Raw genomic sequence first — 27870 nt, forward strand, 5'->3', positions numbered from 1 at the left:
GCAATACATCCAACTTTCTCATTAAAAAAAAAAAGGATGGTAAAGGCTTTTAGTGTTCTATTCAAATGTTAGCTTAGGATAAACTAACATAAAACCTAATAGAATCAGACATTTGTTGATTTGTTCCATTGCAAAATGACTTTTAAAAAGTGAAAAGTCATAAAAATTTGCTCCATTATAAAAAAAGAATCCTGTGGACTTCCTGAAATGCTTACAATGTAGAAATTAGATCAAGCAATAAATAGGCAGATGAACTTAAAAAGGACATAACAAATGTATATTAGCCTTAAAGAAAAGTTTTAGCTATTCTGCTTCAAACTGCAAAAATAAAAATTTCCTCATTCTCAGTATTAGGTGAACCAGGAGGAGCAAAATTCACAGAGGTATAGTATAGGTTGAATTAAATGACCAGTAGAGTTTCTTCTAACTTCAAAATTTTGTGATTCAGGGACTTGGTGTTAAGGAATGAGTCCAAAGCATGATATGAAATTTCAACAGGATCACAGGTTCATAGATTTAGAGCTGAGAGGGTTGTCAGTGGTTATCTAGGCCAACCCCTCATTTTATAGAAGAAAATGAAGCCTACAGAGGTTAGATGACTTATCCAAGGTAACAGTAAGCATTAGAAGAAAGATCTGAACGTGGACCCTTGAATCCTGAATCACTGTTCTTTCTACTGTGCCACTTTTTTTCTTGATAAAAACTGTGATTATTAATGAACTGATATTTTTCTTTTGTTCAATTAAAAAAAACTAAATATAATTTATTTTAAATAAAAATAAAATAAATTACTTAAATAACATTATTAATAAATTAATTTTTGTAGCACTTTAAGGGTTACAAATTGCTACACATGCATTATCTCATTTGTCCTTCTTACTCTCTCTTCTCAGGTCCTATGTTCCCACAATAAAAATAGTTATTTTACTTTTTTTTTCTTAGCTCAAGAATAACATAAAAATTAACATCAATAAATTTCACAGAGGATAAGAAGCATTCATTTTTAGCTTCTAAGAATCATAATTAATATTAATATAAGGGAAAGATTCCCTGTTCAGGTCATGTTCTTGCTTTACTGCTGGTTCTTATCCTGTTCTGCCTCAGGCTCTCAAACTGCTTTTAACTTTTAAGGATTATGCCTATATTCCAAGAGACGGCTGAATTTTCTGTTGTTCAGTCGTTTTCCAGTCATGTCCAATGCTTTGTGACCCTATTTTGAGGTTTTCTTGGCAAAGATATGGGAGTGGTTTACCATTTCCGTCTCCAGCTCATTTTAGAAGAGGAAGCTGAGTCAAACAGGGCTAAGTGATTTTTCCAGGGTTGCACAGCTAGTAAGTGTCTGAAGCCAGATTTGAACTAAGGAAGGTGAGTCTTCTTAACTCCAGGCCACTCTATCCACTGTGCCACCACAGCTTCCCCAGCCACTGGAACACTGACCCTCTATTTCAATTAAGGTCTTTACATTTCCTAAAGTATAAACACTTTGTTAACACATAACACCTTATCATCTATGATTACATCCTTTGTGACTGAACTGTGGGCAAAGCGAGCAAATCCCCCATTCTTTACAAAATAAGATGTATTCTAATTCAAAGAATTACATAAATGGGGTGTAGCAAAGTATACTTATTTACTTCAAATCATTCAAGGTCAGATTGAAAGACCTTAAAAATTATGGAGTCCAGCCATTCCCTCATTTTGCAGATAAGAAAATCGAGATTCAGAGAAGTTAAAATGACTAGGTCAAGAACAGGTGGCACATCAGTGTCAAATCCAAACTTGAACCCAGGTCTATTGACACTGATGCTGGTGCTTCCTCCCTATCCCCATGCTGTTATGTGTCACTCTACTCTAATAATCCATAAGAGTGACAAAAGAAATAACTGCATTTATGCTTTGGCAATGGTGTGCGGACTGTGTATGGTAGAAGGAAATGAAGAATCATGATACTTAGCAAAGTGTTATGATAATTAAAGAAAAAAAACCCTACCATATGGATGGGGAGAGGGGAAAGTGAAAATTAGAATAGATTTCAGGCACAGAACTGCAGGCTTCCAGAAGTCCAGGAGGAGGTGAGAGAGCTACAAAAAAAGTCACACAGACATGTTTTTGGCACTGCCAGCTGGCAGGACATCGATATCACAGAATCACAGAATCTGAGAGTCAGAAGGGAACCCAGTGGCCACTGAATCCAACCCTCTCCCAAAAGGAATCCCCACTTTACTACACCTGGCTTGTGGCCATCCAGCTTTTGCTTGAAGACCTCCAAGAAAAGGAAAATCATCTTTTCTCCCTTGTCCCCTATACCACTTCTGGAAAGTTCTAATGGATAGGATATTTCCCCTCCCTGATATCAAGTCTAAACTGGGTGCTTTGCTTCTTCTAACTAGGTAAGTACTTTAAACTTCCATAGCAAAGGGTAGATAGAGGGTCCCTGATATTTTTGGGGAGGAGAAAGTACAACATTCATGCCTTCTGGGGACATCAGGGATTCCTATCAGACTCTCTCAGGCCATCTTCCCTTGTCCCCTTCACAGAAGCTCATTTCCACAAAAACCAGTCTTCTTATCAGTATTTTCCCATTAATGCTATATGGTTAGGCAGGATGGAACACCATGATTTTGGAAGGATGAAAATTACAAATAACGCCAAAGTCAATACCATGAGTAGGTTTTAGTATGTTACTTGCCCAGTAGAAATGAGATAAAAAGACATTATCGAGGAAAAATATGCTTGGGAAAGGAGGCTGTCAGATCCCATAAAAAGCATGAGTGGGAATACTGCTATCTATAAGATATTAAAATAACAATTGCTAGCTTTTATATAATACTTTAAGCTTTACAAAGCAAGATCAATATGCTAGTTTATTTGTTCTTCAAAAACAACCCTGTGAAGTAGGTAGTATTATTATTCCCACTTTACAGATGAGGACACTGAGGCTGAGAGGTTAAGTGACTTGCCTGGGGTCACACCACTAAGTTTCTGAGGTAGGATTTTTTCCTCAAGTCTTCTAGACTACAAGTCTAACACTCTCCATTATTCCAAGTAGCTGCCTCAAGCCAAAGAACAAGAGAAAAAATTCTAGCATATCATTATCAATCCTCTATAAGCAAATTGTTAGAAAAAAATGGACAAGAATGGTACCAAATGTGAAGGCCAGGAGAAGCCACAATCAGCTTTGGCGGAGGGAGTACCCCCCTGAAAAAGTCACAGATTCATTGAAATACTGTTGTCCTAGATGTCACTGATTTAAGTTCTACACTGGGCTACTTGGAGTGTGGTAACTGGTAGAGATTCTTTAACTTCTGTATCTGCCAGACACACTAATGCAAATCAATTTGAATAACATTATTTAATGGTTATGATATGCAATCAAAAAGGATGCAAATATGAAAAAAACAACACTGTCCCCCAACCTCAAGACACTTAAAGTGTAAGAGGGGGGGAATGGAAGGTGTAACACATTTGCTCTCCTACTCACTGGCTTTGGGACCATTGCCAAACCATTTAAATACTCTGGACTTCAGTTTCCTCATCTGTAAAATGAAGGGGTGAGGAAAAATGACCTCCAAGGTCCCTTGTGGATTTAGAATTATGATTCTATGATCTTAGGATTCCAAGTGTGATACAAAGTGGTATGTGGTCAGGGTGAGGGCAAGATCCAGAGAAAGTATTCTAGGAAGATTTGGAAAGGAAGACATATAACATTCATCTAGAGAAGGTATAATAGAAGTCTTTATGGAAGGGGTAGTAATAAAACAGGGTCTTTTCAAGGAAAAGAAAACTTTCAACTGGGAGAAATAAGAAGGAATTATATTCCAGGCACTGGAGATGGCCTCTACAAATGCAAAGGGGCTGGAAATGGAGAGTCAAATTCAGGGAATAGCTTATAGACCAGTTTGGCAAAAACACATAAAGGACATCATATGAAATAAGGCTGGAAAGGCAGATTGGAGCTGGATTAGTGGGGGCCTTAAATGTCAAGCTAAGAAGTTTGTACTTTTAAGCAATAGGAAACATATGTCAGTTTGTTTTGCTAGTCTTTAAAAAAAAATCAGTTTACTGAGAAAGAGACACTCATTGGTTAAATTATTCAAAAGTGACAAGAGTTCCAAAGAATTTTTATGCTTGTACTTTTCTTTACTATGAAATAATATTAACAACTTACCTTGACATTACACAAGAACCTCATGAGTCACAGGTAATATTATTCTCCCTATTTTACTGGAACTCTATAGTCTCCAAATAATCAGAGTTGCAGGTGACCCAAAAAGCAGGAGATGGGCATGTGGTGGCTATGAGGTGAGATGGCTGCCACCATCACCATCAATGTCAATGACCTGTGAACTGGAGCAAAATATACTATCTAGTGGCAATGAAATTAGGTAAAGAGATTGGCTTTCAATCAAGATAAAAATGGAGAGCAAATGGACAGTCTAAGTGATAAAATGATATCCCCGTAAGTCAGAAGATTTCAGGAAGCACTTCAGCCTACTGGGTTGTTTTTTAGTTCTTTTTAGTCCTGTCTGACTCTTCATGACCCTCTTTGGGATTTTCTGGGCAAAGATACTGGAGTGGTTTGCCATTTCCAGTCCAGTGGAGGGACAGGAAGAACTTTAGCATATTGGAATATTTAGAAGATTTAGGGAAGAACAAGAGACAGCAGTTGCACAGTATGAGAAGGCATGAGTGGGATGTGAACCTACCACTAGAGAAGCCCAGAATTATAGAATTTTAGAGTTGTTAATGACTTTGTGGCCATCAGGTCCAAGCCATACCAAAAAGGATCCCCATTATAGCACGTGATCAACGGTTTATACAACCTCTATATGAGGATATTTAAGGAAGAGAAACTAATCACCTGTCAAGAAAGCCCATCCCACTTATATACAGCTCTAATGGTCAGGATTTCTATTCCTGACATCAAGCATAAATTTGAGTCTTTGCAACTTCCTTCTTTTGTCAAGGAAAAATTTAATCCCATCTCCACATGACAATCCTTTGGATACTTGAAGATAGTTATCACATACCCCCCCACCCCACCCCAAACCCCACCTAGTCTTTCTAGGCTAAAAAGCCTCAGCTCTTAGTACATGGGATGAAAATCCTTTGTAATTCATTATCTTCCTTTAAACCCTTTCCAGCTTATTGTTGTCTTCCTTAAACTATGCCTTCCCATATTACTGAAAAGTTCTGATTTGGATAGACTGTAGTGAGACTAACATTTTCATATTTCTGGAAGCATCTCAATGCAACCCAAGATCCCATTAACTTCCTTTTCTTTCGCTGCTGCATCAGGTCGATGGCTCATACTGAGTTCCTCATGCAGTAAAATCCCTAGATTTTTTTTTAGAACAACCATGATTTTTTATACCCAAGTCTAAGGCTTTACATTTATTCCTATTGAATTTCATCACTAGTAGTGATGATATGCTATTGATGCAATAACTGAGTGCCCCTTATAGATTTTTTATAAAATAGCCAACGCTGAAGAAACATTGATACAAAAGACTCCTTCCAATTTTCACATTTATACATATATTCATCTGCGTGTATTTGCCTCAATATTTTCTCAATGTTTAACAACATGCCACCCTGGGAAGGAAATCAATTCCTTTACCGGAGTTTTATTCACAGATGAGATAAATACAAAGGTACGTGCAATGAAATGGATTAGTAGCTCTCACTCATTCCTTTGCCACTGAGAAAGTACCATCAATCTTTGTTATAAGGCACTTCTCTTATTCTTCTTCCACAACTTCTCTTGTATCCCTTTTCTTATCTCTAGTCACACAAATACCATCCAAGTCCTAGCCATCATTATCATTCATCTCAACTATTATGATAGCTCCTAATTGATCTCCCTTCCCGCAATTTTCTTCCCCTTCCCCAGTCTATCTTCCTTGGAGTACCAAAACAATCTCCTTAACAACATCGCTCATCTGCTCAGAAAGCCACCATGACTCCCCATTGCCTTCTAGCACAAAACAGAAACTCCTTTGTTTGCTATTTAATACAAACCACTCACAATCTGGAGGGGTTTCGTGTCTGTTTCCATACGTTTTATCGTATTGCCCTTCACACACTCTACCTCTAGCTTGTCTCGTCTACTTTATGTTTCCTATCCCGTCTCCTAGTTCCATTCCCTTATACAGCAGCTCCTCCCCTAACCACTACCACCAATCACGCCTACTCATCTCTTTTAATAATTATTTGTTAATTATTGATTTATTCTTCTCCACTTCTTAGAATCAGCATATTTTTAAGTCAAATTTCAAATATGACTTTCTTTGTAGAGTCTTTCTTAACAGAGTCATAAGTGTTCTCTTCCTTCTCAAATTAACTTGTATTTTTTTTTCTGTACATATGTTGTAACTTCTCTCCTCTCTCCCCCACCTTTAGAAAGTAAGCTTCTTGAGAATGGAGATAGCTTTGGCTCTTTAGATCCCAGTGCTCAGTACAATTTCCTACACATAAAAAATGTCTGCAGAACATAAGTGAATTGTACTGGTGGAATATTGTTCTATATAAAGTACTAATTGAACCACCCTAATAAGGTCGCTCTCATCTATAAATATATATAATGTGTGTGTATGTATACATATATGTGTATATATATATGTATATATATTCTACATTTGTCCTGAAATATTTGGTCTGTCTGATCTGGGAGGAATTGGGACTTTGGGATCCCTAACTCTTGAATGCAATGTTTCTGAACAGGAACAGGAACTTTTTTTCATTATTGATCTAAATATGGTCTTCATCACTGTGCTTTCTATTAATCATCAGTTACTGATGAAGACATAATATGTGATCTGGCTCCTAACAATATAACATTACCATCTGGCAGTCCCAGGAAGAATAGCTAGAGAGAGAAAGTAGAAGTAAAGCAGATAGAATGGTTCAGATTCCATATGATTAAATTGAAGGGAAGAGGTGCCAGCCACATATCGTCATTTACTAGTCTGTATCTTTTGGGTAATCTCTCAAAAAAGAAGGAAGGGCAGACCAAAAGAATCTTCTAGGAAAATAGATCTTTGCAATGTCTTATTTTGGGGGGGCATTTTTAAAGTTTTTGCAAATGATTAAATAAGATTGAATGATTTTAAAATGCCATAGCTCAATTAAATAAAGTCTGATTTATGGTTTTTATTTTTCACCACATCTTTTCCAGATATATCCACCCACCCACCCTCTACATTGAACTGTCTCTTGTAGCAATGAAAAATAGCTAAGTAAAATCAACCAATATGCTTACCATATCTGATGGTTTATACAATAATCTACCCCCAAAGATCACTGGCTCTTTACTGAAAGGAGGTGGCTATGTTCTCTTATCTATTTCTTGGGAGTGATTAGCATTTATGATTACTCAGAGGTCATCTTCCTTGTGCTGTTATTTTCATTTCCATTATTATAGTTTATAGTATATACTGCTCTCCAGCACATGCTTACTTCACTCTATATCAGTTCATACAAGTCTATCCACATTTCTCTGAATTCCTCATATTAATGATTTTCTATTCTATAGTAACATTCCATCAAATTCAGTTCATTCTCCAACTGATAGCCAGCTACTTTGTTTCCAATTCTTTGCTACCATGAAAAATTCTGCTATGAATATTTTGGTGTATATGGGGACTTTTTTTTCTGTCTTTGACATACTTGGTGGTACATGCCCAGTATCAAGATTGGTATGGATGAAAGACAAAATTGATATGTGCTTACAGTGTGTAAAGCACTATGCTATATACAAGGAATAGAAAGAGGAAAACAAGACAGTCTTCAATCTCAAGCAGATCAGAGTTAAATGATAGAAACAAAACATATATGAGGCATGAACAATTAAGTTATTTTTCTAGCATCAACCCAAATTACTTTTCATGAAGTTTGACCAATTCACACTTGTACCAACAGTATCTGCCTTTAGCTCCTTCAGTATTGACCAGTTCTATATTTTTTATCTTTGCCAATTTGTTGAGTTGTGATGTGAACCTCATCAAATTTTTCTTATTAGTGTTTTGGATCATTTTTTATATAGTCAATGATAATTTCCAATTCTTTTGAAAACTTTATTCATATTCTTTGACAGGCATTTTCTTTTTTTTCTTAAATGTATATTTTTTTAGTGGGGGTGTTGCTTGACTATATAATTCTATTGGTATGAGGAACATCTGGTTTGGAAACTATCTGCTTATATCTTTGAAAGTTGCCAATAACACTGAGAGGTGAAAGATATGAGGTCACATAGTTATGTGTCAGAAGAAAGACTTGAACTTAGGTCTTCTTGACTCTAAGTTTGGGCCTCTATCTACTGTGCAATACTGCTTCTTACCTATTTATCCATCAGGAACTACCCTAGTTTGTGAGCTAAAAATCAATCAACAAATTGTTATTATGCACTTATTATGTGCCAGCCACTTTGTAGCTGAGTGCTACAAAGACAAAAGAAAAAAGAAAAAGAAATGTAAAAATCTCTCTGCCCTAAAGGAACTCCCATTTTAAGTCTAAACTATCTAGTTTCCCTTTAAAAGGACAAACTAAATCAAATACAATTGTTACTGATAAAATAGAGAAAAAATTATGAACTTTGCTCCAAGGGATTTGTGATACATCAATATTAATACTCCTTCCAATAATACAGGTCACAAGTCATCCATACCTGCTAAGCTTGTACAACTATTATCTGTGTCCTCTCATAGATTCATCACAAGGTCTCCATGTAAGGTGGTGGGAACTTTATTTTAGTTGTCTACATTGTATGGATACCAATGGAGCACCCAAGTTGTCCATCAATTATCTCCCATTCTTCCTACTACTCTTTTATTCTTGGCAAATCTGAAACATCTTTTCTTCCTGAGTTTGTCCTCCTTGAAGCACATGCCTAGGAATTGGACTGCTAGGTCAAAGGTTATGGATATTTTGGTCATTTTTAAAATTTGAATTAGAAATGAATTTTTCAAATTATCTAGCTCCATCCTTTATTAGTTTGCTTTTCTTCCTACAATCCTTAAAACATTGATTATTTCTATATTTTGTCTTCTTTGCTAACTTTCAGGGTGGGAGATTAAAAAAATAAGAGTTGTTCTAATTCTAATTTTATAGTTGTTTTGAATGGGGCTCCTCTTTCTTTTATTTCCTTCAGGGTTTTGTTATTATATAGAAATAACTTGATTCTTGTGCATTTATTTTGTACATTAATAATTTACTCAAGCCATTGTCTCAATTACTTTCTTTGCTGATTCTCTGGGGTTTTCTAAACAAACTTTAATGCTCTAAGTACATATGTATAATTTTTTAATACCCCAAAACTATAAATAGGACTTACACTTTGCCAGAGACTTTTCCTGAATGTATTGTTATACATATTTGGTTTCAGTTCTTGTTTTTCAGATAAATAATTGTCAACAAATAGCCAAAAAGCATTTCTTTTTAAATGCTTACTATGTGCCAGGAACTGGGCTAACTGCTGGGGATTACAAAAATAAAGGCCAAAAAAAAAAAACCCAAAAAACAAATTGCCACCCTCAGATAGCTCATAGTGTATGGGAGAGCTGATACACAAACAACTATGCATTAATTAAGTCTGAGATAATCTCAGAGGGAAGGCATGAGATTAAGAAGGACTGGAAAAGGAAGCATCTTGCAGGAGGTAGAAATTTAGCTGAAACTTGAAGGAAGCCATGGCAGCCAGAGGAGAGAGTTCTAAACACTGGGGACAGCCCAGAAAGATACATGCAGTGTAGAGATACAGTGTTGGCCAAAAGCATACCAAGGAATCCAGTGTCACTGGACTGCAGGATATGAAGGAAGTAAGATGTAAGAAGACTAGAAAGGTAGGAAAGGCTTTAAAAGCCAAAGTATTTCATATTTGTCCCTCGACATAATAGGGAGCCCCTAGAGTTTATTGAATGGGGAGACAGAGGGAGATGATATGGCCAGACTAGTGCTTTTGGTTGTCTAATTGAACATCTGAGGAGTCAAAGATGGATTGGAGTGGGGAGAAGTGAGTCAGGGAGACTAACCAGCAGGCAGCAGAAATTGAGGAATGAGTTGATAAGGTCCTGTACTAAGGTGGTGGTACTGTCAGAGAAAAGGAGGAGGCATAAGGAAGAGATTTCATTCAGGAGAGATTTCCTTTGATTCCTAGTATTAAGACAGCTCATTAGTACTAAGTCATTTTTTTGGAGGCATACCTATAGTCACATTCCTGGGATTTTACTAAAAATTTTTGCATCAACATGAATTAATGATAGTAGTCTTCACTTTAACCTTTTTTAGTTTAGTTATTGGGATCATACCTGCCCTCTAAAGAGAATTTAGCAGAACATTTTCTTTGTCAGTTTTTAAGAATAATTTTGATATGAATTGATTGCTTTTTTAAATGTTTTATAGAATCCATTTATAAATAAAGCTTTTTTTCTTTTGTATTTCCTTCATGACTTTTTTTTTAGTTTCTTTTTTTTTGAGATTGAGTTAAGGTCTTTATTTCATATTCTATTAATTAGTGTATTTTCTGATTTTGTGGTAATAATTCCTTTTGAGCTTTTAGTTTTCCTGATATATAACTGTACATACATATTGTTTTTCAGTTTCTCTATCAGTCCGACTCTTTATGATCCCCTCTGGGCTTTTCTTGGGAACAATACTGGAGTGGTTTGCCATTTCTTTCTCCAAGTACATACATATTAGGCTCTGATAATAGTTATTTCTTCTTCTGATATCATATTTAAAAAATTTTGTTCACATGATTTTCTGCTTTTTCATCAGGTCAGCTCAAAGGGTTGTGAATTTCATTACTATTTTTGAAGAACTAGCTTTTAAGTTAATCTTTTGTTCATTATAATAGTAATCACAGGGTCCTGGAACAAAGTTTTCTGTTGTTAGAGCATAACTTGCAGATGCCTTTAAAAACACTGTCATGGCATTGCTTTAATTTTTAAGTTTGAAAAATACTTTTCTGAGCCCAGTATTACTAAATCAGGAAATCTTTTGTGACTACCATACTCTTAGAATCATACAATCACAGATTTGTAGCTAAAGAGATCTTCTAGGTTAAACCCTTCATTTGACAGATGAAGAAACTGAGACAGAAGTTAAGTGACGACATCCATCACTCCTAAATGACTCTTTCTTTCTATGTTATCTAATTATATGGATGTTTCCTAACAATCGGCTCCTACCAGCAGCACACATAAGTAAAAATAATGGTTAGTATTATTATAATAACTAGCATTTACATTATATCCACTATGTGTCAAGCACTGGGCTATGCACTTTGCAAATATTTCATCTGCTCCTTACAATAACATTGAGAGGTATGTGCTCTTATCCCCATTTTAGGGTTGAGGAAATGGAAGCAAACAGAGATTAAATGACTTGCCCAAGGCTACGCAGCTATGAAGTCTCCAAGTCAGGATCTGAACCTAGATCTTCCTGATTTTAGACCCATTGTACCACCTAGTTGTCTACTAACACAGAGATGTTAAGTAGATACAGAAGCATATAGGAAATCATTACGAGCACATTCAAGATGTTTTTTGTTAAATCTTGATATTCTTGGTTAAAACACATTCTGAGGAAAGCCCATCTGATCCTGGGATGGCTCCAATAGTTTTTGTCTTCCAAACAAAGGCTTCCTTGTTTTGGGAGATGTTTCATAAGCACTCTGGCAGCTTTCTCTGATTTTATCCTAATGAATGCCTCTTAATGAGCACAGATCAGGTTCACTTGTTAATATTATGGATATAGATTTCATCATATTTTAATGCCTCCTGAAAGCAACTTGGCACGGTTATGGTCTTCTTCTAAAATAGCTGCTGTTCTTGGGAGGGTCTAAGCTAACAAGAGATTTTATTTTAAATTGACTTTCTTTGCCGTTATTTTTTTTGATGCAACAGATATGCCACTTGACCAGTCTGTATCTCTTTTGCTCATTTTCATTCTCTTCCTTCTGCTTACTTTCTATCTGCTTTTGGGTCCACCCTCTCTGTGACTTCTTTCTGCTCCCATTTGGCGTTCTTCTCCCCTATCTTGCTGCTATAGATGCTGTATTTTATGAGTCATGATTACTAGTTCTAACTCTCCCACTAATTAGGTGATGGCCTCAGGAAAATAGAACTCAGAAAGTTTCCTCATTTGTGAAAATTGAGCAGGCAGTCCCTTTTCTTTCCTAGGGTGTCCAGCACCCACTTCAGTGTTCAGAAAGCCTCATCCTTTTCTCCCATAATAAGATGCTCAAACTCTTCCCCAACACTTTTGCCAGAGCTCTCTTTTCTCCCCTTCTGGCCAGACATTGATTCCTACCTTCTAGAAGGAACCCAGAATCCCCACTCCACTGCAACTCTGAATTACACTAATTTTCCCCAATGAAAATGGGCCTGTCCCCTCCAGACCTCCCACCTTGTGAACAGACATCTTGATACACACCCAAAGACTCCTGGCTTTTACCATCCACCCCATGGCTGAACCTTCTATTATGTTTTTTTTTCCCAATTAGAATGTGAACTCCTTGAAAGTGGGGACTGTCTTCCTATTTGCATTCCCAAGGCTAAACTGAGTGTCACATAATAAGTGCTAAATAAACATGTGGGGTATTTTATTCAATCAAATGAGTTGGATTAGAGGATTTCTAAGGTTCTGTCCAGAACTAATTCTCTAAAAATATGGATTTGCCTTCTTTCCACCACTATGGTTAATATCCAAGAAAGTTAATGTGATCCTAGGTCACCTTAGCAAAAATATAACATTTAAATTTTTTAAAAGGAGGTGTTTGGGCTGCCTAGGTGGTGCAGTGAATAGAGTTCTGGCCCTAGAGTTAGGAGGACCTGAGTTCAAATCCAACCTCAGACACTTAACAAAAACTAGCCGTGTGACCTTGGGCAAGTCACTTATCCTTAATTGCCCTACCTTCCCCCCTCCAAAAAGAAAAAAAAAAGGTGTTTATTCCATGTCTTTCTTTATTGCACAGACTGCATACAGAATAAGATACTCAGTTTTGAGTGGTACATTTAAGAAAAGGCCTTGGAAAGCTAGGAAACTTCTAGAGGGAATCAACAGGTATTGAGGATAGTCAAAATGATATCATGCAAAGATTGGAGCCATTCGATATAAGAATCATTTGAATAAATTAATGGTATTTTACTTAATCTGGTAGAGTTGGGGAAGATAATTAATTCCAACTATATTTGTTCAGTTTTCATGTAAAAATGGTGTCATATATATTCTGCCCAACCAAAATGGGCAGAATGAGAAATATTGCCACATCCTCCACCTGAGTCAGACCATTCTCACCTTTCCCTGAAACTATTGTCTCTTGCCTCCTCTAATCCAAGACACCAAAAGCATCTTCTCAGCTGCCAAAGTGATTTTTCCTGAAGTGCAGATCTGAATATTACCCCGACTACACAATAATGTCCCAAAGCAGGTTATTTCTTCTAAAAATCAAATCTAAGTCCTCTCTGTTTGGCATTAAGGATCTTCATGTCTTGGAACCTTCCTACCCTTTTCCACTCATCTTACATTACACTTCTCCTCCTGCACTCTACAATCTGTTACACTGGCCTTTTTGTTGGTCCTTGCATAGCCCACTGCAGATCTTATCTTTGTCCTGAATGTCTCTCATACCTGGAATGTTCTCTCTCCTCCCCTCTGGTTTGGCTTCTCTTCCTTAGTCTACTTCAACTCAGTTTAGATGCCATCCCAGTAGGAACCCTGTTATTTAAATGCTCTCTTCTCATTTAGAATATGAGTGATTTGAGGTTAAGGACAAGGCCTCACCTTCTTTGTAAATGTGTGTGTGTGTGTGTGTGTGTGTGTGTGTGCGTGTTTATCAAGCACCTACTATGGTGCCCCACTGTACTAAGCACTTTGCAAATATGCCTGCATTAGATCCTCACAGCAGCCCTATGTGGTAGATGATATTTTTAACCCAATATTTCACACTGAGGAAGCTGAGGCAGACAGAAGTTAAATGACTTGCTCAGGATAACACAGTTCATAAATATTTGAGGCCAGATTTATTCTTAGGTATTCCTGATTCTAGTCCTTGTTTTCTATTCATTGTATCACCCAGCTGTTTGGAATGATTGGGTGCAGGGGGAACAATTAGGAAGTTAATTGTAATAGGCCAACTAAGAGCCTGGACTAGGATGATGGCTTTGCAAGTGGAAAGAATGAGCTAGATACAAGCCATGTCAAAGAGGCGGGATAGGAAGGTCTTTGCATCTGATTAGACACGGGGCTGGGGCTAGGGGAGAGTAAATAGTTGAGGCTGACTCTGTTGAGAACTTGAATGACTTGGATGGTGGAGATCTCAGAAGAAATAGGGCATTTTGGCAAAAACATAGAGTTGGAGGGGAAAAATAATGATCTGCAGTAAGTTTCCAAATAACATCAAGGTGAGGCAGGCAATGCACCCCAACTCCCAAGCCAGTTTATTTCTATGAAGTGTGGCATAGTGGCAAGAACGTTCGATCTGGCATCATTAGACACTTAAGTTGGAATCTCAGCTCCAGGGTCAATAGATACCTGGGCTGGCATCACACCTCTGATGCTCATTAACCCATTGGTTGTAGGCAATCCCCCTAATATCTCTGAATCTGCTTATTCACTTGTGAAGAGGGAATCAATGTACCTGTAGAGCCTGTCTTGCGGATGGGACTCAAATGAGATAGTATGTGTGAAGCATTTGGAATCTCTCCAAAGGGCCATGTACCCTTCCACTCCTGAGAAGCAGCTGTGGCACTCTGGAAGGGGCACTGGCTTTGACATTAGAGGACTTAGCTTTAAATCCCAGCTCTATCATTACGGCCATGAGGGAGTCACCTCCCTGGAGTTTTTTTTTTTTTTTGGGGGGGGGTTGTTTTGTATGTTTTTTTTTCATCTATAAAATAGTGGGGTTAGACTAGATGATCTCTAAAGGTCCTTCCAACTCAAAATCTTCTGGTACTATCAACTAAATGGTAATGCATATCTTCTAAATGACATTTTTTTTTCTTGATCAGCCCTCTAACTCTCCACACTAAAATGATGACCTTATAATTATTTGCTATATATTTTGTAAATGCCTATCTACACAAGGATAAGAACAGTTCAAAAATGGAATAGACTGCCTTAAAAGGTAGTAATATAGGATCATATGAAGTACTGTTTAATAACCACTAGTTAATGTGTTCTTATACAAGGTCCCCTTGTGTCTGGTTTTCAGATGTCTTCTGTAGAAACTTATATGTGTCTTATATGTCTCCTCTGTTAGAATGTAAGTTCCTTGAAGGCAGGGGCTGTTTCACTTTTGTTTCTATACCTGGCACAATGCCAGGCATATGGTAGGTGCTTCATAAATGTTTGTTGATTAACCGACTGAATTCCTAGAGTGTATAAATTGCTATGGTGAAGCACTTCCTTCTTCACAGAGTCAAAACAACTGATTAGAATGAGTCTTTTTTTTAAAAAAAAGACCAGCGTTCCCTCCTCCTGGATCTCTTTGGCATGCAAATGTCACAAGAAAAGGGCCCTTTGTTTTATATGATGCCAGCATAATGTGGGGACTTTGTAAATATTAACCACACAAAACATGAACAGCAAACAATAATGAAGCTACTTGTCAAGACACCTGTATCTCTAATCCAAAGATACTTGGTTCAGTATCAGGAATATTAACCTGAAGGGTATATTCCTCTATTGTTTTAGTCTTGTCAGCTGACACTAGAGAATCCTGAAGCACAAATCTATTACCAGACCATCTGCTTGTTTCTGAACCTGGTGTTGAGAAATGAATTACTAATATCCTCACACAGACAGGATGGGTGGTGGCGGGTTGTCATCGTTGTTGTTTTTTAAACAAATGATATTGATGAGAAATATGCTTTTTAATTTGGACAAAGCTTTGACTCATCCCATCAAAACAAACAGAAAAAAATCTCTTTTTCTGCAGGTTGGTAATAGAAGAGCTACATAATATCCTTAACCTTATAACCCTTCTCTTCCTTTGAATTTGCTAGCTTGGGGTCTGACAGTGTCCTTCCATGTTGAAGAGCTTCAGTTACTCCCCATACTCTTTAAGATAAAATTTAAACACTCCTGTTTGGTGTTTAAAGTCCTTCAAGCATTTGATTTCGACACCTCTTTCCAGGCTTACTGCCCATTACTCTCCTTCCCACACTGGATGTTCCAGTCACACTGATCTGTTTATCCTTCCTTGCAAATGGCATTCCAGCGCCCTCCTCCATTTCTTTACACATGCTGTGACTCAGGCCTGGGGTCCAGCACTCCCTTTTCACCTCTGTCTCCTGTAATTCTTTGCTTCTTTCAAGGCTCAGCTCAAGCACTTTCATACAGTACCTGTCTTGATCTTAATGGGTGCTAGTGCCTTCTCTGCCATAAATTAAGATTATAAAATCATAGGATCAGATTTTAAAACTTAGAAGCCATACATGTCCAACAACTGAGTGACTTGTCCAAGGTTACATAGACTGTAACAATTATAATTAGGCTTTGAATTGAGGTCCTGTAAATGTATGTATTTTGTAAATATTGTAAATATTTTCTCATCTGAACTGTGCTGTGTTGTTTTCCTCTCACAGAACATAAGCACCTGGAAATCAAGAATTTTCATTTTTGTCTTTGCATTTTCAGTGCCCAATCCAGTGCCTGACTTAAAGCATGTATGTAATAAATGATTGCTGAATGCATCAAAGTTGCTTCAAGACAAATTATATAACATTGAAAATGCAACTTGATTCTATATTATTTCACACTAATCAACACTTCAGAGGCATTTGACATCAATATGACTCTTCTGGACTACCTTTATGAGATACCACTGGACTACAGGTAAATTCTCCAATCTCTGTTCTAATAATTTAGTTCTTTAGCTCACACCTACTTGAATTTGAGACCATGCCTTTGGACATGGCCATGAACCACCATGCCAGGAAATAGATGACAATAAAAATGCCCTCAAGTCCTTTACATCAAAGTGGACAAATTCATTAATAATTTTTGAAAAATCTGTGGACTTTAGGATAGAAAAAAAATCAAGACAAGAACATGCTCTCTTGTAATATTGGAAACTTAGTTCATGATAATATGGTTAGTTACACTAATAATGCTACTTAGGCACAGTCTTGATAATTATAATATTATAAATATTAATATCACCAAGCCTTTCTGTTTGATTGTCACTCATGGAATCATTCATCATGATATTTCCTTGGAACTCACCCTGTATTATTTTATTTCCTTTCTCTTCTTGTTTTTCATTATTGGACTTACAATCACACGGCTGTGAGTCTAAACTATCGAATTATCTCACCAATGACTTAACCTTCTGGCTGACCTTTATTTTTGGTCTTATGTTAGTAATAAGATAGCAATGAAATCCTTCACAGAGGATAGCCAAACAAAAAGTCAGGTGTCTCGATTCCTTCATTCCTTCTGAACCCCCAACTTAACCATCCAAACCAGATTACCCAGGGCTTTGTTTTCAATTCTTTTTCATGTGACCTGTTTCAAGTTAAGATTCCTTTGAATTATTAAATGCTTCCTTAAAGCATCTTTTTTTTACCATGTCTTTTTTAAAAAGTTAATTATTGATGTAGTGACAAGCTGAAAAGACAGAGAATTGTAATTTTTTCCCTTCTGCATTCAGGACATGAGAAATGTCTTCTGACAATGGCTGACTATTTAGTATAATACAAAGGAGATACAAAGACAAAATACTGAATGTTGTTTTAGAAAAGAGTTGCTAAAATCACTGTATTATACAAAATGTAAATGTAGTATATATTTCTCTGAAAATAGCAGTTAGTGGGAAAGTTGGGACATAACCTTTTGAGCCTGGGTTTAACCACATAGCAGGAGCAGTTACAAAAGATACTGATTAGAATTTAATTTTAAAACATCATCATATTATTCAGAACTCCAGTGATTTGATTGTCTTGAAAATAGAAAGGTAATGTTATAATTTTCAGAGCTTGTTAGAGAATAAAGAACTCTATAGCCTCCCACTGAAAAGAATGCCAGTCATCAGCCATGGGTAGCATGAATTGGGAGGCATTTCACACTCAAAAGCTCAATCTCACCTATTCTTTTTTTTTTAAAGACCTTGTGCTATATTGGTTTTATATAAGTAGACCCCGCAGGCACATCACATTGATATAATCAAGCCCCTTCAGAACAATCTTCCATAGAAATAACACACAGCATATCACAACCCCTTCGTTACTCTCTGTTTTGTGGTGAGTCCTATGTCGTAGGAGCACAATACCATAGATGGATAGCTGGAAGAGCCCTTTAGAGGTTGTCTAGTCTCATTCCCCCTTTGACAGATGAGATGACTAACCCATGGACATTAAGTGACTTATCTAAAGTTGCAAAGTAGTAAGTGGCAGTGACATTTGAATCTAAGACCTGACTCAAAAGTCTAGTACTTCTTCTATTACTTTATATTGCCTTCCAAATAATTCAAGATAAAAATGAAATGAAGACCACAACCTTTTAGGATGATACAGGAAAAGTATGCATTTACCTTGCCAGTGAGCTCTGCAATACGAGGGACTGGTTTCCCTTTCTGGTGGCGAATAGTTGCCGGGCTCTGGCCATTCCAATCTTTCAACTCCTCAAGGCTTTTTAGATAAAGCAGGGCCCTGAGCCCGGTGCAGTAATCCTCAATCACCGTGAAATCCTGATTCTGAATTGCACTGCATACCTGAGACAGACAAAAGGACAGGCTGTGAGGTCATTATGTACCAGATTTATTGATGGACAGACTGATTCAGAGGAGCAGGGTGGTTGTAGGCTTCACCACCCAACAAGGAAGAGAGAGAACATAGGGAGCTTTTAATGTAAAAAATGGAGTGGGGAGCTCCATGGAGGTTGGAGACAGTGAGTGTGAGGGAAGCTTGAAAAAAAAAAAAAAACAACAGATTTTTTTTTTGCAGTTTTTCCCCCCTAGAACTCACCTCTTTAATTATTTATTTATTTATTTTGCAGCTCCTTGGCTGCATAGCACCATTAATTTCAACAACAATAACAACATTTACATAGTGCTTTAAGGTTTGCAAAGCTCTTTATGAAAATTATTTCATTTTATCCTCAAACATACCTGGTATCGTCATTTTAAAAATGAGGAAAGTGAGGCAGACAGAGGTTAAGTGACTGGTCCATGGTCACATATCTAGTAAGTAAACAGAGACATCCCCCTGTGAATTGTTTTTTCCTATAGATCTGTCTACTAGTTTAACTACAGCCTGGCTATCGTAGAAGTCTGCTTTTATTTACATTCTGATTGCTTTCTAAACAGTCCTCAGAAGTGTTCTTGACTTTCTTCTCATTCCCTCATTCCCAAATTATTAGCCCTATGTACATGCTTGGGAGATGAGATTGCCTTGCTACTTCTTGACAATAACTCAGTGAACAAATCTTGAACGAGTGCCTATTTGTACAAGGAACTGTGCCATATTTGAGAAAAACAGAGACAAAGTGAAGAGTTTCTGCTTTTAAGAAGTATGAATTGTAGAAAAAAAAAACCAAACTATAAACTATAGGAAGAATGTTGAAGTAAATTGTTGAAAGGAGTTCCCTATGCCAATGCAGTCAAAGACGTAGTCTGTGTGGTGGGGGAGGGAGTGGAAGAGGAAGAAGAAAAAAAGGGGGGAGGGAGAGGGAAGGAGAAGGAGAAAGAGAAAGATAGGAGAGGGGAAAAGGGTAACAACTATAGAGATCAAGGGAGACAGAGCAGGGTAGACTGAAATAGACACTAAGGTTCCTTCTGACCCCAAATTCTAGAATTCTTGGTAGATTTTCAATGAAAGGAATTTGAATGTGAAAGATGGGTAAGATTAATGTTAACAGAGGAGACAGGAGGACGTTCCATTCAAAAGCAATGGTATTGAAAATGACAGAGACCCAAAAAAGTGCATGCTGTGGTCCATGCATAGTACGGACACCATTTTAGAGAGAGTGTCGACAATAATATCATTACTAGACAATAATGTAGACAATAATATCATGTATATGAGATTTTGAAGTTTGAAAAGTTCAGATTCAATCTCAGACACTTAATAGCTCTATGACCCTGGGTAAATCACTTCTCTCTGCCTCAGTTTCCTCATCAGTAAAATGGTGGTAATGATGGACTCACCTCCTATAGTTGTTGTGAGGATAAAATGAGCATATCTGTAAAGTGCTTTGTAAACCTTAAGGTGATACAGAAATGTCTGTGATGATGAGGATGATGATTATGAGGAGGATGCTGATATAACTTGTCAGGGTCACAAAGCTTATTATTATTGTTGAGTTGTTTCAGTGCGTCCAATTTTTTGTGACCCAATTGTTTTTTTTTTTTTTTGGCAGATACTGTAGTGGTTTGCCATTTCCTTCTCCAACTCAATTTATAGATGGGGAAACTGAGCCAACCTGGGTTAAGTGACTTGCCTAGGGTCATACAGCTTAGTAAGTGTCAAAGATAGAATTTGAGCTGAGATCTTCCTGATTCAAAGGCCTAAAGTGTATCCAATATAAGAATTTAGTAGCAACTAGACGATAGGGGATCTTGAATGCCAAGAATATTTCTTTATAGCAAAGGAAGCATTAAAGGCTTTTGAACAAGGATACCAATATGATCTACATGATATTTCAGGAAAACAAATCTGCTGTATCAGGTACAGTGGAGGGTAGAGAGAATGAAATCAGTGAGCTCAGTTAGGAACTTCTTGCAGAAGTCGAGGTGTGAAGCGACGAGCCTGAATGAGGTTGGTAGCAGCAGGAATATAAATAGGAAAAATGGGTGTGAGAGACACTGGAAGGGAAAAATAATAATAGAACTTGCTGAAGCAAAATAACTCAAAGATAAGACTGAATAGTGGAGAGGAACTGGGTAATAATTAGGATAGCTAACATTTATGTAAAAGTTTAAGGTTGGTAAAAGATCTCACCTGAAAGTACCATTATCTTCATTTTATAGACGGAAAAAAAGCTAACCTGATGTTCAGATAGCTTACATGATCTAAGGTAATATGTTTTACAGGTTGGACTTAACTATGTTCCTACCTGACTTCAGGTTCAGCTCTCGTCCTATTTATTAATATTATTAATAGTTTATTAATAATAACATAATGGCCATAAAATAACATTAGAGGATTTTGTCATTAAGGTTCTGCCCAAGTTTTGTTCAAACTTGTCTTCTACTGCTGTGGAAAGGTTGGAGAACACTTGCCCAACAGATCAGTAAAGTTCACTAAAGAAGAAAACCACAATGCAAAGCAAAGAAAAACAAAAACAAAACAAAAAACCTTGGAGCGTTTCATTGTTCCTGGATCTGCTTTAGGAATTGTCCTTCATAAATGAGATTCCTCCTGTTGCAGTTTTAATGGACATCTTTTTGTTCCTTTCTTACAGATAATATGGAGAAGTGATCATTCTTTTTTAAATAGAGAAGTCCCTCATACATACTAAAAATCAGCAAGTACTCATAAAGCTCCTCTTTTTAGATCAGAACCTTGCTAGACACTATGAGGGTGATTAAGAATGTATAAAGCATGGTCATTTCTGCATTTTACATGTTTGCATGTGTAGAGAGTTGCATATACATCGAGAAACTTATTAAAACCAAACTTGTAGAAAAGGTGGAAGGCAAACTGATAAATGACGAATGCAGGTACATTGAGATGTAGGTTGGGGCAGAGTTGACACTAGTTTTAAGTATCAAAAGGAGGAGTTCACATATTTTTTTTTTTTTTGCCTTTTGGAAGGCAATTGGGGTTACATAACTTGCCCAAGGTTATACGGCTAGTATTTTTGTGTGGGTGTTAAGTGTCTCTGGCTGGAACTGAACTGGGTCCTCCCAACTCCAGGGCCAGCACTTTACTCACTGCGCCACCCAGCCACCCCCACATATTATTTTTGAGATGGCAGGGAACCACTGGATCTGGTTGAATAGGGAAGTGTGGTCAGACTTGCACTTTCAGAAAATCACTTTAGAGACTATGAAAGACATATCAGAATGGGAGAAGACAAAGCAAGGAGACACATCTGGATGTTATCTGAATGATTTTGGAAAGATGATGAAGGCCTCAACAAGGGTCACATCTGTATGAGGGGGAAAAGGAGGAGGTATGGAAGTGATGTTTAAGGAACAGAAATGACAAGAATAAGAAGTCAGATGATGCTGCGGTTGCTCACTTGAGCATAGTGGTATAAAGTGGTTGTCACATAGTTAGGGGATAATGAATGCTTCTTCCTTTATTTATTCATTCATTCATCATTTTTACTTACAAAGTATTTCAAATACTTGAAGAGAGCTATGGTGATTTCTTTCAGCATTCTCTTTTCTAATCTACTTATGCAAATAATATTGGCTCTAGCACAACTTGTGTTCTCCTGGCTACTTTCCTCTGGCTGTACTTCCAAGGTGGAATGACAAGGTGGGATCCAGAGTTGAACACAATTCTCCAAATGTGGTGTGAATTAGGGCATGGTACAGCAGGATTATCATTGTCTTTGTTTTAGGTACCAACCACACTCATCATATTTCACAAAATAATAACCCAATACCACATCAGCTTTTATCATTCAATCAATGAACATTCATCAAGTATTATTGGTCAGGCACTGTGCTAAGTGCTAGTGATACAAAGAAAAGAAAAAGAGTCTGTACCAAGAGGGAGTTTCCATTATAATGGGGAAGACAACAAACAACCAAAACTAGCTGCTACATACAAGATATAGCTAGAACACATGACAGGAAATCTGAGAGAGAATGGGATTAACATGTGCGGGGACTGGGAAAGACCACATGTGCTAGGTGAGATTTTTATTGAGTTTGGGAGGAGGGCAGCAAAGCTATCAGGAGAGTTAAAGGATCAGAACTTTCCAAGTGTGGGAGACAGCCAGTACAAAGTCATGGAGACAAAAGATGGAATTTCATGTTTGAAGAAATGGTAAGTAAATGTCACTGGAATATAAAGTATATAGGAGAAAACAAAATGTTAAGAAGACTGGAAAGATAGGAAGAAGACAGGTTGCGAAGAGCTTTTACATGCCAGAGAAATTTATATTTGATTTGAGGGGATGGGTAATAAGAGCCATGGGAGCTGAGGAAGGAAGAAAAAAGGAAAGAGTGGGTGAGATGACCTATGCTTTAGAAAAATAACCTTGGCAACAAGGGGGGATGATGGATTGGGGTTGGGATACCAGTTTGAAGGCTGTTGTAGTAGTCTAGGAAAGAGCTCAAGTCAACAACAAGCAGTTATAAAATGGCTTTTATGTACCAAGCAATGAGTTAAGTGAGCTGGAGAACAAAGAAAATCTCTCCCCCCAAAATAAACAAAAACAAAAAAATCAGGTCCTACTCTCAAGGAGCAGTGAAGGTGGCCCGAACGGGGTAGCAGTTGTGTGAGTAAAGAGAAGAGGACATGATGAGAGATATTGCAAAAGTAGAAATGACAACAGCTGGCAACATATTAGATTTGTGAGGTGAGGGTGAGAGTGAGGAGGCAAAGATGACCTCAAGGTTGTGAGCCTGGGTCACTGAGGAAATGGTCATTATCTTGAAGTTCAATGAAGTCTGGAAGAGGGGACAGTTTTGGGGGAAAGATATGTTCTGTTTTTGAATATATTGACTCTGAGATAACCTACAGGACATCCAGTTTGATATGTCCAAGAGGCTTTGGGGAAGGCAGAAATGCAGATCAGGAGAGAGACTAGCAATGTATATAAAAATCCAGGAGTCATCTGTCTAGGGATGACACTTGAATCCAAGTTCACCAAATAAAAGTTTATGAAGGAAAATGAGAAGAAGGAGCAGGAAAGAGCTTTGGAGGACAGCCACAAGGAGCAGACATGATCTGGATGGAAAGTCAACAAAGGAGACTGAGAAGGAGTAGTTGGACAGACAGGAGCACCCAGAAAGTGCCCTATCATGAAAACTTAAAGAGGAGATACTATTCAGGAAGAGAATGTGATCAGAAGGATGAAATGCTGCAGAAAGGGCAAGAAGTTGAGGATTAAGAAAAGGCCATGGGGCAGCCGGGTGGCTCAGTGAATAGAGCACCAGCCCTGGAGTCAGGAGGACCTGGGTTCGGATCCAGCCTCAGACATGTAACACAAAAACTAGCCGTGTGACCTTGGGCAAGTCACTTAACCCCAATTGCCCTCCAAAAAAAAAAAAGGCCATTAGATTTGGTGATTAAGAGATCACTGGTAGCTCTGGAAAGCACAGTTCCAGTTGACATGTTCCCTTGTTGATTCATTCATTTTGTAGTCCTCTAAAATTCCTTTCTTTTTTTTCCCATAGAAACCGTTACCTAGTTGTGTCTCTTCCATCTTGTACGTGTGACATTTCTTTTTAATCCAAGTATAATACTTTACATTTCTCTCTATAAAATATCTTTTAGAATAAGACCATACATAAGTACCATTTCTGTTCTACAAAATCTTTCAAATATCACTCTGTAATCCCATCTACAAACACTTTTAGTACACAAGAGATAATTTACCTGGCTCAGGGAACATTTGGGGTGTTATGATAGTTTACTGACTAAAAGTAATGTAATGTCATAGAAAAGATACTAAACTAGGAGTCCAGAGTGTGCAAGTTCAACTCTCACTCCCCATCAACTGGCATCATGATCTTGAGAAGAAAAAAAATCCCTATATCTCTTCTATACCTCAGCTGACTAATCTGAAAAAGAGGGCACTGGACTAGATGTCAGCTAAGTCTTTTTATGATTCTAGGCTTCTGTATACTAAAGCCAAATTTATTAATACCTGGTATCTCAGAATATGTAGGGATTGGTGGGAAAGTATAGTTTGAGCATGGAGAATGTCATAAAATTAGAATAAATATATTATTGTAATACTGTCAAATGATTTTTTTCCACTTATCATAAAAATCCAGTGTATTCCTACCCCCTTTAAAATTGATTAAATGATTTCCCAGGTTGACAATGGTAGCCACAGTCTTAATCAACACATTGATCATATGACACATAAATATTAATATCTCCTCTCTTTACTCCTCTACTTATTCATTTAATACATACTACTGCTTAGCAGAAGGCCTCATTTCCTATTTTGAAATGCTGTATGTTACAACTGTTCAGGAAAGAGCATGGAGTTACTATAAAACATGAACGAGAACATTTCCTGTAAAGCCCATTTACATTACACCAAAAATCTGTTCCTTTGAGGGAGCAGTTTGAGCATTAATTAGACCTGTTCTACCTTCCACAGAGTTGATGATTTTTTTTAGAGCAATTATAAAGAACATCATTATAATTTCTTCCATGAGTTCTTTAACTGTAAAAGTCAACGGATGCTTTATTTAAACCTCTTTGTTCACAGAAGGGTTCAATTTTTTTTCATGGTGTATGGGTAATACTTTTACTACATGGTCTTAAAATAGGATGCTCTATTAACATGAGAACTCTGATTTTTTAAAAAAAATTTCATGATGTCAAATGCTTTATAGGATGTTCAAGTGTGTTGTAAAAGCCTAACTCTGCTAGAAACCTGAGAATATTGTACAAGAAAATGTACAGGAAATAAATAATGCAGTGGGATTATGGAATTCAGAGTCAGTTTGGACTGCAGTTCAACAACTGTGCCTACTGAACTCCTTGAGGACAGGAATTGTTTTCATTTTTGTCTTTATTTCCACAGCATCAGGCAACTGCAGGCCTTTAATAAATGTGTGTTAAATTTTCCTATCTTCTAGACACTGAGTTAGGTACTGTGGGGGAATAAAAAGATGAATGCAACAGAGTCCCATTCATCAAGATGTTTATATCATTTCCTGAAGGTGATAAAAGAACATCTATAGCAAAAGTCCAAGTTCAGATGTGAGGAAGTCACATTAACAGATAATGAAGCCCACTGTCCTTTGCCTTCAGTAGACCACATTTGAAGTGCTGTTTTCCATTGAGAGGGTCAATCAATCAACAAGTATTTTAAGTGCTTACTATATCCCAGGCACTGTGTTAAGCAGTGAGGATACAAAGGTGGGGAAAAAAATATCTGTCCTCAAGGAGCTTCCTTTCAAATATGAAGCTAAAATGTCAATAATTAGGTCTTTACAAGTCACATATACAGCAAAAGGAAGGCAGTCTTGGAAAGGAAGACCCTAGCAGCTGGAGGCTGGGTAGTAGGGTCAGGCAGTCCCAGGAACGTTCTCATTCAGAAGGGCTGTCATACTTTAGGAAGGACATTGGAATATGGAACACATTTAGAAGACAGTGACCATGATGGTGAGGAGAGACTGGAGGGATATATTACATGAAGATCAACTGAAGGAAATGGCAATGTTTGACCTAGAAAAAAGACTTATGGGAGACATGATGAGTGTCTACATGTATTTGCAGGAATGACCCCTAGTATCTGGGCTTTGCAACTATTACAGAATCAGTGCTTCAAGGAATTCTACTTCAACTTGACTCCCCTTTCCACCTATTGCCCTTCACTGAACAAGATGCCCCTCCTAGGATAAGCTCATCATTTCCAAACTCGCCATCAGCATGCTAACTGAAGTCTTCTTTGACATCACCTCCCACACCCTCCTCTATCCTCTGACTGGAGGGCTAGAGAGTGGACCTCCAAACTCCTCCCAGTGACTTCCTTTAGAGAGGATGCTAACTGGATTCTTTTCACTCCACTTTGTATACGCTGCTCTGCCTAGTTTCAGCTCCATGGAACAAGAGGCCCTATGCCAATACCCCCTGGTTTTCTCCTCACCTTTACTAACATGTTTTCTGTGTTGTCTCCCCCTGATATTATAAAAAGCTCCTTGAGGGTACTGTATTTTTTTTTATTAATTGTATCTCTAAGGGCTTAGCAAAGTGCCTGGTTCATAGTAGGCACTTAATAAATGTTCATTTGATTGGATTGGAAAGAACAAGGAATGAACTTTGGAACCCAGCCCAGAGACAGATGTTTTGTTCAGTTGTTTTAGTTGTTTCTGACTCTTCATGACCCTGTTTTCTTAGCAAAGATACTGTAGTGGTTTGCCATTTGACAGATGAGTAAACTGAGGCAAACAGGGTTAAGTGACTTGTCCAGGGTCACATAGCTAGAGAGTGTCTGAGATCATATTTGAATCCAGGTCTTCCTGATTCCAGGCCCTGTGCTTTATCCACGGTGACACCTAGCTGCCCATAGAAGTAGCTAAAGACAAAGCTAATCCTGCAATAGCATGAATTTGGTGTGAAATATGACAGAATTAAGGGGTCAGTAGTATCTTCAGATGGGTCTGTCTACCAGGTAGCTGGACATACAACACAGAAGTACAAGAGAGAACCTAGACACAATCAGAGATGAAGTTACAGGAAGGAATGAGGTCAGCAGGTGCTTAAAGAGAAAATTGCTGATGATAGAATCCTGGTGAACGCTCACATGTAAGAAGACACAGAAGGAAGAGCTGTCAGTGAAAGACACAAAGGAGCAGTGGCCAACATGCTAACGAGAAAAATAGGCATTTTTGTCACTGAAACTAGACAGATTTTTCAAGAAAATAAGGCCACTGGATTTGTCAATTAGGCAGTCAAATATATGAGAAAGCAGATTCAGTTCAGCTGCAGCTGAAGAACAAATGAGATTGTGAGGGGCTGGGGAGAGGTGAGAAGAATGGGGGGAGTGTGTCAGAATGGGAAAGGCCCAGAGGGACTGGAGGAGTCTCACCCTAACTCTATTCTGACCTTAATTAGGTCACTTCAACTTGCTGACCTGCAATTTTCTCAATAGAAAAATGATATGGTTGGATTAGAATGACCTCCAAGATCCTTTACCGTTCCAAGTCTTGATCCGATGCTTCTCAAGTCAACAAGCATTTATTATATGCTAGGCACTCTGTGAAAGATACAGATATAAGCAGAA

General features: G+C 37.6%; 1 protein-coding gene across 1 annotated transcript in view; it reads right to left on the reverse strand.

The window, feature by feature from the left end:
• DPYD (dihydropyrimidine dehydrogenase) overlaps window positions 1-27870 on the reverse strand; it is a 1126518-nt gene that overhangs the window by 122830 nt on the left and 975818 nt on the right. Inside the window, exon 20 of the mRNA XM_069063397.1 lies at window positions 18533-18712. Coding sequence (XP_068919498.1) covers window positions 18533-18712 — 180 coding nt within the window. The remainder of the gene's footprint in view (window positions 1-18532; window positions 18713-27870) is intronic.

Source organism: Petaurus breviceps, unplaced genomic scaffold, assembly GCF_028583685.1.
Source record: "Petaurus breviceps papuanus isolate PSGF00001 unplaced genomic scaffold, PetGlider_PUasm1.0 90564, whole genome shotgun sequence".
In the NCBI taxonomy this organism is placed as follows: domain Eukaryota; kingdom Metazoa; phylum Chordata; class Mammalia; order Diprotodontia; family Petauridae; genus Petaurus; species Petaurus breviceps.